This window comes from Callorhinus ursinus, unplaced genomic scaffold (genome assembly GCF_003265705.2).
Source record: "Callorhinus ursinus isolate GAN/ISIS: 27379988/994484 unplaced genomic scaffold, GSC_fseal_2.0 scaffold20, whole genome shotgun sequence".
NCBI classification, from domain to species: domain Eukaryota; kingdom Metazoa; phylum Chordata; class Mammalia; order Carnivora; family Otariidae; genus Callorhinus; species Callorhinus ursinus.
In genome coordinates, this window is record NW_027397082.1 from 7,304,447 (window position 1) to 7,317,613 (window position 13,167).

Below are 13,167 nucleotides of genomic sequence, written 5' to 3' on the forward strand. Positions count from 1 at the left end.
CAGATTTATTCAACAGGAAACTTTTGTTTTTAAATAAATACTGGTGCAGGGGCGCCTGGCTGGCTCAGTCAGAGGAGACTGCGACTCGATCTGGGATCTCGTGAGTTTGAGCCCCATGTTGGGGGTTGGTGATCACTTGAATAATCACTGGTGAAATGGAGAAGCTGTAAGTATTTTATTTAGCTTAAGTCCTCTTAATTCAATAAAAGGAAATCATTCAAAATTCTAAAGGCAAAAAGTACATCATACCTCATTTTTCACTTGCGTGTTCTTTGTTTCAAAAGGTGATTTACTATCTTCACATTTGTGGAAACTGAAATAAAGCAGCTGATTATAATACTTATAGTACAGAGCCAATTAAGAGTAGGGGCCACAATGACTGAGACTCAATCATCAAAATCCAGAAGAAGAAAAACAGCTTCCTTCAGAGTATCACAGTAGTAACAAAGCAAAATAGTCCAGGGCGGGCTATGCAACAGTCTACCCTGTGTGCGGGCTTGCCTCTTCCAAAGCCACCTAATTAAAGGGACAACACAGCCACAATCTCCAAGCCCCAGCTTTCTTATCTACAAAATGGAGATAATCCCTACGTGACCTCAACGGTTTTGAGGATCAAATGAACTTATAGATGTGAAACTGCTTTGTAAACTGGTATATGTCATGCCAGTACGATTTTCGTATTTTAAAATCATAATTCATGAGGCACTGTGACAGTTCTACCTTATCAAAATTCAGGAAAGAACACATGATTAAAAGGCATCCTAAAGCTCTAATTATTACAAACACAAACTTAAAAGTTCTAACTCTGAGTATGTACTAATAAAATTATATTCATGAAAACTCAGTCCTAAATTTGTAAACTCTTCATTTCAGATTTGCATCCTTTATGTTACACCTCAGTAAATAAAATAACTTCTGCATAGTTATGGCCTGCTTACCTCATTTGATTTTTACCCCATCAAAAAAAAATCCTTTTAAATATTCTCTAATAAATAAAAATTATACTTACTTTTGTTGAACAGGTTTGCACACGATGCTGTGTGCTGACCAGTCCCTTCTCTGGCATGCTATGGAGCAATAGTATGTCTGCTTGCACTGTGAACACCTCAGCGATCCTACAGAACACAGCCCGTAACATCACCAGTGTTTTACTCCAAGTATTTGTTGCTGAGAGCAAGACATTTTCAAAGACCAGACATACCAATCACCATTCTATTAATCACGTCAAGATTACTTGAAGAGGATTATGCTGTTTATGATTAGGCATTAAGATTAAATTCTTAAAGCTCTCTCAAATTGCAAATAGGAATGCAAAGGTGAAAATGAAAAGGAGGACAGACTGAAAACCTAACTATCTTAAAGTAGAACCCAGAACACATTATAAAAGGAACAATCAAAGGAAATAGAAAATGTGTGGTAGTGAAAACAGACTTGTGCAAGCAGACTCTGACATGGCTTATTACCTCATGCCATTAAAAAAAATATATAAAACAAAAAACCAATGAAGGGAATCACACCCAGAAAAACCCAGGTGGTTTTTTAAATAAAGTATTAAAAAATCCTATGAATATACAGGCAGAAAAAAAACACATAAAAAAAACAACAACAAAAAACAAGGCTGGGCTCGAATGCTTCTACTCAAAAAAAGAAAAAAAAAAAGCTAAATATTCAAATAGCCAGTAAGCACATGAAATACTGCTCAAGATCATTCACTGATCATGAGAGAAATGCAAGTTAAAACCACAATGAGATACCAGTACACACCCATGAGAAGGGCTAAAGTTGAAAAGACCAACAGCACCAAATGACAGAGATGCGGAGCACGCAGAACTCATTATGATTGGGAATGTAAAATGGGACAACTACTTAGGAAAATGGCTTGGCTGTTACCTACCCTTTGATTCATCAATTATACTCGTGGTATGTTCCCAAGAGAAATGAAAACCTATATCCACACAAGGACTTGTACAAAAATGTGGAGAGAGCTCTATTCATAATAGCCAAAAGTTAACACAAACTTAAAGGAAGCAAAAATGTTCAATAACAAAACAGATACACTGTGATATAATCATACAAATACTACTCAGCAACAAAAAATAGCGTACGTAGAACATGTACTAATAGCAAAAATACTATTCTAAAAGAAAAAAAAAGCTTCACACATAAGAATACTATAAGACACCATTTATATGAAGTTCTAAAAGTGGCAAAATTAATTTATGGTTAAAAAAAACCCCACTGCAGTTGCCTCTAGCATCTAGAGAAACTAGAAGGGGCTAGGAGGGAACTTTCTAAGAAGATGGAAATATTCTGTATCTTGATAGGCATGTGAGTTTGTGCATGCCAATGCATGTAAATTTTATCACAAACAAAACTACAGGAAATAATTGAGTGAGGAAGCAGCAAGAGTGGAAAGGTATGGATGGATGAACAAGAACTGTAGGATGCTGGTAGCTGCTGAAGCAGAGAGATAGGTATACAGCACAGATACACTATTCTGTTCATACTTAATATTTTTGAACTTTCCATAATAAAAATATTTTCAAATGTGTGAAAAAGACATGTTAGGGAAATATGCTTACCAAACAGGCCACAGCGATGGCAAGTTGTTGACCGAAAAGGAGGTCCTAAGGAGTTGAAGAGTGCTGAATTATTTATGGACAAGGAATTCTCAACCAACCTGTGTATTTTTTTTGACTTTGCAGGAGGCATGTTATTGCTAGGCTCCTATTAAGAAAAGAGAAGAGCAATATTAAGACTTGGTAGTAATTTTTTTGAAATACCGTATTTGGGATTTCCTCTTCTGGACAGATAAAAGAGATGTACCTTTCCCTATTCCTCCCATTACATGCTACTAAAAAACCCTGGACTTCCATATAAACAAACATAAGCTGATTTTGACAAGAAGGCAGCAGATAGGCTAGGAAACCTGGGACTCAGAGAAGAACAAGACAATGAGTTTCTTGATTTTTCTTTTTCCTTCATATATCCCAGACACAGTGCTGTGTCAGCAACCCAAAATGCCAAAGAGTACAGACAATAAAGTCCCCAACAGAAAGTCTACTCTCCTTAGCCAAAAGACCAGGAAACGGGCAGCCCAGCAATACAGAAAACCAGTAACTGTTCTACCCTAGACAAACACCACAGAAAACACTATGGTCCTGTTCTAGAGCAGGGAGCTGGCACTTCATCTCTGGGAGTCTCCCCATAAAGACCATGTGGGGAACCTGGACTTCCACCCAGCAGGTACGAGTGTCCCCTCTACCTCAACACCATCATTGGGGTGGTGGAAGAGGAGACCCAGTGGACAATCAGAACTTTTCACCACCATTCAAAAGTAATGAGTGTCTCAACTCTCTCCCTCTAATTCTCCTCCCTGGCCCACCTACCCTCTTCCCACTCCATCCCACTTCCGTATCAGTAAAGAGGCACTCATAACTCCCAGTCAGGGAGGAGGTATCACATGAGGCCTACCTGGAAGCTGGAACTCCCACCCTCACCCCAAAGCAAGGGAGAGCACCATCTTGAGTGCCAACTGAGGCTGAGTGGGGCACCTGGACATCTACTCCCACCTGGCAGCACCCACCTTCCTCTGGTATAGGGTCAGAGGAAGCTAGCTAAAACAAAGTTTAAATAAGATACCCCAAATGTGCCAGTTTCAATAGAAAATAACTTGTCTATGAAAAAGGAAAATCACAATTGAATGAAAAAAAAAATACCAACATCAAGACAACAGAAAAGTTTGACAAACATTTTAAAGCAGCCATCAATACTTCAATAAGCAATTATGAGCACGCTTGAAACAAATGAAGAGAGTCTCAGCAAAGAAATAGAAGATATAAAGAAGAACCAAATGGAAGTTTTACAACTGGAAAGTAAAATAACAACAAAAAAAAACACAATGAGGGACGCCATGGCAGAATGAGAGAAGAGAGGTAAGGATCAGTAAACTTGAAGACCGAACAATAGAAATTGCCAAGTCTAACAAGAGAGAAAAAACAAAGTGGAGAAAAGACTAAACTAACAGAGCCTCAGAGACCTATGGGACTGTAACAAAATATTTAACATTCATGTCTTTGGAGTCCCAGGAGAGGAAAAAGGCAGGGTGAAGTAGTTCTCAAAAAATGCCCCATACTTACAAAATTTGGCAAAAGATATAAATCTACAAATTCAAGCTGAGCAAGTCCCAGACCAAATTAAAGAAATCCATACCAAGATGCATGTAGTCAAACTTCTTCAAGCTAAAGACAAAAAAGATTAAAAGCAGAGAAAGGGAAAGGACATCTTACTTACATGGGAAAAAGTAATTCAGAAGAGAATAGATTTCTCAACAGATACCACAGAGAGCGGAAGGAAGTAATACATTTTTTCAAGTGCTGAAAGAAAAGAACTGTTAGCTGAGAAACTTATCCAGGGAAAGTATCCTGCAGGAATAAAGAAGAAATCAAGACATTCCTGAATGAAAGAAAACTAAGAATTTGTCACCAGCAGACCTAACCAAAAAGAATGGCTAAAGGACGTTCTCTAAACATAAAGGAAATAAAGGAATGTTGGAACAAAAGGGAAGGAAGAACATATTAAGCAAAAATACAATAAGCATTATAGACTTGATAGAAAAAAAACATGAAGTAAAATGAAACTGAAAAGAGAAATAGACAATATATAATTATAGTTAGAGACCTTAATATCCCTGTCTCAACAATTAATAGAACTACATAGAAAATCAGTAAGAATACAGAAGAACTCGAGATCACCATCAACTAACGGATTCTGTTAGACATTTATAGATCATTCTACCCAACCACAGAATGGACATTCTTTTCAAGTGCTAACAGAACGTATACTAAGACCACACAATGGGCCATAAAGCAAAGCTCAACAAATTTAAATCACACAGGATGTTTTTCAACCACAGTGGTCTCAAACTAGAAACAAGTTAACAGTAATTAACAAATAATCTTCAAATATTTGAAAACGATATACTTCTAAACAACTCAGGAGTCAAAGAGGAGGTCTCAAAGGAAATTAAAAAATGTTGAACTCATAGAAAATGAAAACATAACAAATCAAAATTTTTAAGACACAGTTAAAGGACAGCCAAGAGGTAAATTTATAGCACTAAGTTCACACATTAGAAAAGAGGGAAAGTCTCAAATCAGTAATCTAAATTCCCATCTTAAGAACTTAAAAAATAAGAAAAAAAATGCCCAAAGCAAACAGAAGCAAGGAAACAAAGATAAAAGCAGAAATCAATGAAATTAAAAATAAAAACTTGGAGAAAAAAAAAAATCAACGAAAGAAAGACCTGGTTCTTTGATAAGACCAAAAAAGGGGCACCTGGGTGGCTCAGTAGGTTAAGCATTGGACTTCAACTCAGGTCATGATTTCAGGGTCCTGAGATCAAGCCCCAGGTCAGGCTCCCCACTCAGCAGGGAGAGAGCTTCTCCTTCTACCTCCCCCCACCCACCCAGCTCCTACACACACTCTTTCTCTCAAATAAATAAAATTAAAAAAACATCAATAAAACTGATCTAGCAAGACAGTTTGAAAAATAAACAAGATAAATTACCAATATCAGGAAAGAAACAATGTATACCTTACTACAGACCCTGAAGACATAAAAATAATGGAATACTTTGAATAACTCTACACATTCAGATTTCATGATGTAGCCAAAATGGACCAATTCCTCAAACACCACAAATTATCACAATATGAAAAAGATAATGTGAATAGTCCTATAAATATTAAAGAAATTGAATAATCTTAAAACACCAAAAAAATAAATCTTCACACTTATATGGTTTTCACTGGAAAACAATACCAAATGTCTAGAGAATTAACACCAATCCTATACAACTTCTCTTTCAGAAAAGTAATATTACCTTGGTTCCCCAACCACACAAAGATAGTAAGAGAGAGAAAATTATAAACTGCTTATAAAAACAGATGTAAAAATCCTACTCAAAATGATACCAAATATAATTCAGCAATATACAAAATTAACTATACACCATGACAAAGTGGAGTTTATTCCAGGGATGCAAGACTGGTTAAATATTTTAAAACATCAACAAAGGGGCACCTGGGTGGTTCAGTCAGTTATTCAGCTCAGGTCATGATCTCGGGGTCCTGGGATCGACCCCCACATCAGGTTCCCTGCTCAGTGGGGAATCTGCTTCTCCCTCTGCCTCTCCCCCCAACCCCCGCTTGTACTCTCTCTTGTGCTCTAATAAATAAAATCTTTAAAAAATTAAAAAATTAAAAAATCAGTGTAATCCACCATATTAACAGGTTAAAAGATCAGGTATCAATGGATGAAGGAAAAGCATTTAGAAAAGCTCAACACCTAGTCACGATCAAAACTATCAAAAAAATAGGAACAGAAAATTTCAACAAGTTGATAAGGATCATCTACAAAAATCCCATAGCTAACAGTACACTTAATAGTGAAAAGACTCAATGCTTTCCACTGAGTTTGGAAATAAAGCAAGATTTCCACTGTCACCATTCTTTTTTTTTTTTTTAAAGATTTTATTTATTTATTTGAGAGAGAGAATGAGAGATAGAGAGCACGAGAGGGAAGAGGGTCAGAGGGAGAAGCAGACTCCCCGCCAAGCAGGGAGCCCGATGTGGGACTCGATCCCGGGACTCCAGGATCATGACCTGAGCCGAAGGCAGTCGCTTAACCAACTGAGCCACCTAGGCGCCCCACTGTCACCATTCTTACTCAACATAGTGCTAGAAGTTCCAGCCAGTGCAAAAGGCAAAAAAAAAAAAAAAAAGGACATATAAAGTATACTGAAAAAAAAATAAAACTTCCTATTTGCAGAAGATACAATTGTCTATGTAGAAAATCCCAAGGAATCTACAAAAAAAATTCTCAAAATAAGTGACTTCAGCAAAGTCACAGGGTACAAGAGAAACATGCAAAACCATATCTATATATATTAACAACGAACCTGAGGATATGTGGAAATAGAAACTATAACAGCATTTACAATCACTAAAAAAAAAAAAACCTATGTGTAAATAACTGTGCATAGAACATATAAGCTGAAAACTACAAAGTGAAAGAAATCAAAGAAGATTTAAATAAACGGAGAGATTACATTCATGGACTGCAAGATTCAACAAAGCAAAGATACTGATAATCCTCAATCCTTATACAAGTTTAAATCAATTACTATTGGGACGCCTGGGTGGCTCAGTCGTTTAAGTGTCTGCCTTTGGCTCAGCTCAGGTCATGATCCTGGGATTGAGTCCTGCCTGCACTGGGCTCCTTGTTAGGCAAGAAGCCTGCTTTTCCCTCTGCCTGCCTCTTCCCCTGCTTGTGCGTGTGCGCGCTTTCTCTCCCCCTCTCTCCGACAAATAAAATCTTCAAAAAAAAAAAAAAATCAATTACTAACAAAATCTCAGCAAGACTTTTTGCAGATATGGACAAGATTATTCTAAGATGTATACTGGATGGCATAGGAAATATACTAGCTAAAACAATTTTGAAAAAAAAAAGTGAGAGTAATCACTGTACCCAACTTCAAGACTTACTACATAGCACCAGTACTGTGTGATACTGGTGGAGGGATATATAGACAGGTCCATGGAAAATAGAATAAATACGCCTAATTTTTGACAAAAGTGCAAAAGCAATTCAGTGGAGGAAATAAACATTTTTAACAAATGGTGGAGAAATTGGAGAAAAACAAAACAAACCAAATTAACTCAAAATGGACCACAAATCTAAATATAAAACTATAAAACTTTTTGGAAAAAAAGCCCCAAATTTTCTGCATCTGAAGTAGCAAAGAATTTCTAGACCTGACACCAAAAGCAAAATCCATAAAAGGAAAAGTGATCAGGACATCATTAAAATTAAAAACTTGTGGTCTGCTAAACACTCTGGTTAAGAGATTGAAAAGACAAGCTACAGACTGGGAGAAATCATTTGTGAATCACATATTTGACAAAAGATTAGAATTTAGAACATATAAAGAACTTTCAAAACTGAGTAAAAAAAAAAATCCAAATTAGAAAATGGACAAAATACATGAGTAAACATCTCATCAAAAATGAAACAGAAATGACGGGCGCCTGGGTGGCTCAGTTGGTTAAGCGACTGCCTTCGGCTCAAGTCATGATCCTGGAGTCCCGGGATCGAGTCCCACATCGGACTCCCTGCTCAGCAGGGGGTCTGCTTCTCCCTCTGACCCTCTTCCCTCTCATGCTCTCTATCTCTCATTCTCTCTCTCTCTCTCAAAAAAAAAAAAAAAAATAAAAAAAAAAAAAAAGAAACAGAAATGACAAATATGCACATGAGATGTTCATCACTAGCCATTAGGGCAACAAAAATGAAAACCACTACAAAATATCACCACACGTCTATGAGATTAGGAATAATACAAACTCCACCAGCACCACATGCTGGTGTGATGCTGCAGATATTCTTAGTGGGAACATGGAATGGTATAGCTCTGCTGGAAAATGCTTTAGTAGCTTCATAAAAAACTAAATATGCAATACTGCATGACCCAGAAATTGCACTCCTGGGCATTTAACCCAGAGCAGAAACAAAAACTTATATTCACATCAACCTTGCACATGAAGGTTTATAAGAGTTTTAACTGTAATAACCCAAAACTGGAAACCGTGCAGGGGCACTTCAATATGTGAATGTCAAACCACGGACTACTTTTCAGCAATAAAAATAGAACTACTGATACAACAACCCTAGATGAATCTCCAGGGAATTATGAGTAAATATATCCAATCCCAAAAAGTTACATACTGTAGGATTCCATTTATATAACATCCTTGAAATGACAAAACTTTGGATGTGGATTAGATTCGTAGCCTCCATGGTTTAAGGAGGTGATAGGGGCAAGAGGGAAATGGATATGACCATCAAAAAACATGTAAGGGAAAGATGGAAATGTTCTGTATCTTGACAGTATCACTCTCAACATCCTGGTTGTCATATACTAAATTCTGCAGCACATCACACAGGGAGAAACCAAAACGGCTACACAGGATCTGTATTATTTCTGCATGTCAATTGCAGGGCTGCACTTACAATGGCATAGCATACTACAATTACCTAAAAAGAACTGATTTTTTTTTTTAAAGATACTAGGATAAAGAAAAGGAAGCTTGATCTTCCGTAATATCTGAAAATTGAGTAATTCTTCATTAACACAATACAAAATATGTTTAGAATCTTTTACACCCAAACAAAAACACAAAATAGAAAAAAAAAAAACCTTACACTATTTACTTCTTTGGGTGGTGAACTGTTTCCAACATTTAATGGTGACATTGAGTTTCCTGGAGAGAGAAAACATAAAAGTCAAATATTACTTTATTCCTGAAAATGTACAATATCATAATATTCAAATAATAAAGCTATACCATAATAGCCTTAAACCTACACTATAAATAAGCAATAACCTACTTTTTCTAATGAAAAATAAGGATTTGTTTGAAACTTAATTACTATTCCTCTTATAATGAATTTATCTCCATTCACTGAGGCAGCAATTCTCAGATTTTTTTGAACCTGGACTCATTTACACACTTAGAAATTATTGAGAATCTCAAAGAGATTTTGTTTATATGGCCTATGTCTGTCAATATTTACCAATATTAAAAATTAAGGGGCGCCTGGCTGGCTCAGTCAGTAGAGCATGTGATTCTTGATCTCGGGGTCATGAGTTCAAGCCCCACATTGAGCATGGAGATTACTTAAAAAATGTAGGGGCACCTGGTGGCTCAGTTGGTTAAGCATCCGACTCTTGATTTTGGCTCAGGTCATGATCTCAGGGTCCTGGGATAGAGCCTGCGTGGGACTCTGTGCTGGATATGGAGCCTGCTTAAAATTCTCTCTCCCCCTCTCCCTCTGCCCCTCCTCCCCGTAAAAAACTGTTAAAAAGAAATTAAAATTAGAAATTTTAAACTTTTATTTAAAAATAAATGCACTACGTTAACATGATTTTTGTTTTTAAAGCAACTACATTTTCCAAAGCAAAAAAAAAAAAAAAATTGTGAGAAGAGTAACACTGTTTTACATTTTTGTAATGTTTGGTTTAACTCATGGTAGTTGGATTCACATACCTGCTTTTGCAGCCAATCCCCTTGTGTTGCTTTCATTGAAGCATATGAAGAAAATCTGGCCTCTCACAGATATGTGGTTGCAAAAACTAGTATTTAACAGCCTTCTCAGATAATTATGGGTATTTTCCTTTAACATCATGCCAAAACTCAGGTCGTAGTTTGAGGGGTAGTTGCAATGTGGAATCTAAAACTTTTTCATAATGTGACATTGGAATCCATTGATTTATCTTGCACTTTGAGTAGATTTTTACCCATGCATGACTGTGCAACATCATGCATTGGTCATTTGGATAAGACTGAAAAACTCTGAGTTATGCAGATCTTCCAAATGTGGACAGATTTCATTACACAGTATTTTAAAAATCATGTGTGTTAGTATCACCACGCATCTCACTGGAAAAGTCTAGGTATTGAGAAGCTGTCACACAGAGTGGCAGATATGGGTTTCCTGAAATTCTCATTTTTGCTCAAAAGCTTAAATTTTATCATTAGCAACAAAATACTGTCAGGTGTTTTCCTTGAAGTGACAGGCTCACTTTGTTCATTTTTGAGAAAATGAATGCTAGATACCTAAATCTGAGTAACGAGAATTTGTTCTTTTCAAGTAAAAATGATGTTCCAAGAAAAAATTTCCATACATACAGCTTACAACTCAATCACACACACACTTTTCATACTTCCCTATGAAACAGAAGTTAGGGGTAATTCCTATTTTCTTACACAAAATACTAAAAATATCTGTACACAGGTGTCAAGATTTAGTAGTAATTCTTAGTGCTTTGTCAAGGACAGCCCTCACTCAGTAAGGTTCTGGCTTTGTCTTAACCACAAGTTCACAGCAATGAAAAAACCCAATGACCACTAGCCCAGGCAGGTAGGAGCTAACGAGGCATTATTGGTTTACTCACCTTTGCTTTTGCACCATCAGTGTAAAGTCAGCACAACAAAAAAAGGCAATGATATTTTAGTATTATCGGGAAAATAGTTTTGACCTCTTGGGAAACCCCAGAGGTCCAAAGGCCATGCACCAGAACTACATCACCATAACATTAAAACATCATATCTGATATACACTCACCAGGCCTCCCCTCCTCCCCATTCAAAACCAGGTTTTTGGAATTAGGACTAAAGGAACATTTTTAAAAATCTAATGAAACAATTTAATATCTTATTATATCTTTGTAAGCATACAATTTGCATGGTATTTTTTAATATGCCAATCTTTAAAAAGGCAGAGATGTCCTTTCTACATTCCTAGTACAGGTCTCCCATTGTGGGAGGAAAAGCTCATTTGTAGACCTTCTCTCCTCTAGAATCTTTTTTGTGATGAAGCTATTTGGCACCTGGCTTTTGCTTCTAAATCTTTAAATGCAAATATTATAAGGTAGCTATTTAGTTGTTCTGTTAATAGTACATGGGTGTGTGATTATACACCTGTGATAAGCCAAAGAAACCACCAGAATCAAGAAGTAGTAAGCTTGTAGTTTTCACTCACCTGTTGACGTCTTCCTGTCTCCTTTGGATCCAACCACCTCTCCATTGATGCTGTTAGGGTTTGAAGATATTGAATTGTCTTCCTGACTAGCCAAATACTGTTTGGTTTGCTCACACAGCAAAAAATTGTTCTTTTTATTTCCATTCTCTGGGCTTTTCAACCGGAAATTAGGGTGGTTAGCATGTGCTCCAGGATTTCTTAAAGAATCACGTGGTGGAAGCTTGTTTTCATTTTTTTCAAAATTAAATGGCTCTGTCATTTTACAAGTAGATGCCTCCAAATTATTTCTTGACATCATATGACGTGGCAATTTAACATTCACAGAAGTCTATGGGAAGAAGTGTATTTAAAAGGCAATTTTTAATTACAAAAGTAGAAGCATTGCAGGCCCAGATGATTTCTTTTTATGTAACAAGTAATGCTCATGAATAATTCCAAAGCAGAGGTAACCGTGATATCACAGCCTGGCCTAAAGGCACAAGAAACAGAAAGATTCTCTATCCTTAAGTACAAACTCCCAAGTTTCACACAATTCAACCACAGACAAAAGGCTAACTCAAGAGACATCAAAAGAGTAATCTCAGAATGCGACACCATTTTTTACTTTACAAAGCTTTTGAAACAACAGGAATAAAAAAAGGACTTTCATGTTTTAAAAAGAAATATTTCCAACTCAGAGCATGCAACTTAATGGTGAAATACAATAGAGGGTATTGTCTTAATCAGGTCATCACCTACCTTTCTAGCCCTCAGAATCCCTCTACCTGCTCCTACTTTAGACACTAGGCTCTTGAATATGCTGAACCCAGCTCGCAATGTCCTCTCTTCCTCCTCATTGGCCTCGCAAAGTCCTTCCCTCCCAGTCATACTTAATGGTTTGCCTCAGTTGACCTCTGTTTGCTCTGTTTTTCCCAAGTCCTCTGCTTTGATAATCTCCAGCTGAGCTTCCATAAATTGTAACTTGTACCTACTGCTTTTAAGGACTTAACTGCATACACTCTTCTCTCAAAATAAGGTACATGTATTGTTACAAAGTGCCTCTCAGAAAACTCTATCCAGACTTTATGCTAGCTTGTTGTTTTGCTATTACTCTTAAAGAATACTAAGTGTCCTGCCGAAGGGAAGTAATAAAAGTGGACAACTTTTCTTTCTGAGGTTGTGACCTACATCTTTGTCTGCTGACCACAGGTAAAACTGCCTACGTCAAAACTGCTGGGGGGGGGGGGAAAGCCACAGAATGCTAAACTGGTATGGGTAGTATCTAAATATTGTTTAACATTGTTTTAAAGGGAAGATAAAGAAATAGCAGAAACATCCTCCCTCCTGGTGTCCTAAAAGTTCCATATCATTTTTTGCTTTAAATTAGGCCTACCCTAATCCATGACAATACAGAAAAGATACTGAAATAAAAAAAAAAAGAAGGAAATACACAGGCACACTCGAAGAGGGAAACTCTATAGGCCAGATCCTGGGAAGATCCCTAATTGAAGGCTGCAGATGGGCAGTTACGATGGGAGATCCTGCAGCTGCCAGGGAAAGCACACGTGTGGCAGTAAGCAACATCC

The 13,167-nt window shown here is 36.9% G+C and overlaps 1 protein-coding gene across 1 annotated transcript in view; it reads right to left on the reverse strand.

The window, feature by feature from the left end:
• Window positions 1–13,167, reverse strand: part of TDRD1 (tudor domain containing 1) — a 53,821-nt gene that overhangs the window by 24,392 nt on the left and 16,262 nt on the right. The window contains exons 3-7 of the mRNA XM_025881087.2: window positions 11,603–11,930; window positions 9,263–9,321; window positions 2,583–2,727; window positions 1,010–1,115; window positions 250–313 (exon numbers count right to left, since the gene is read on the reverse strand). Coding sequence (XP_025736872.1) covers window positions 250–313; window positions 1,010–1,115; window positions 2,583–2,727; window positions 9,263–9,321; window positions 11,603–11,930 — 702 coding nt within the window. The remainder of the gene's footprint in view (window positions 1–249; window positions 314–1,009; window positions 1,116–2,582; window positions 2,728–9,262; window positions 9,322–11,602; window positions 11,931–13,167) is intronic.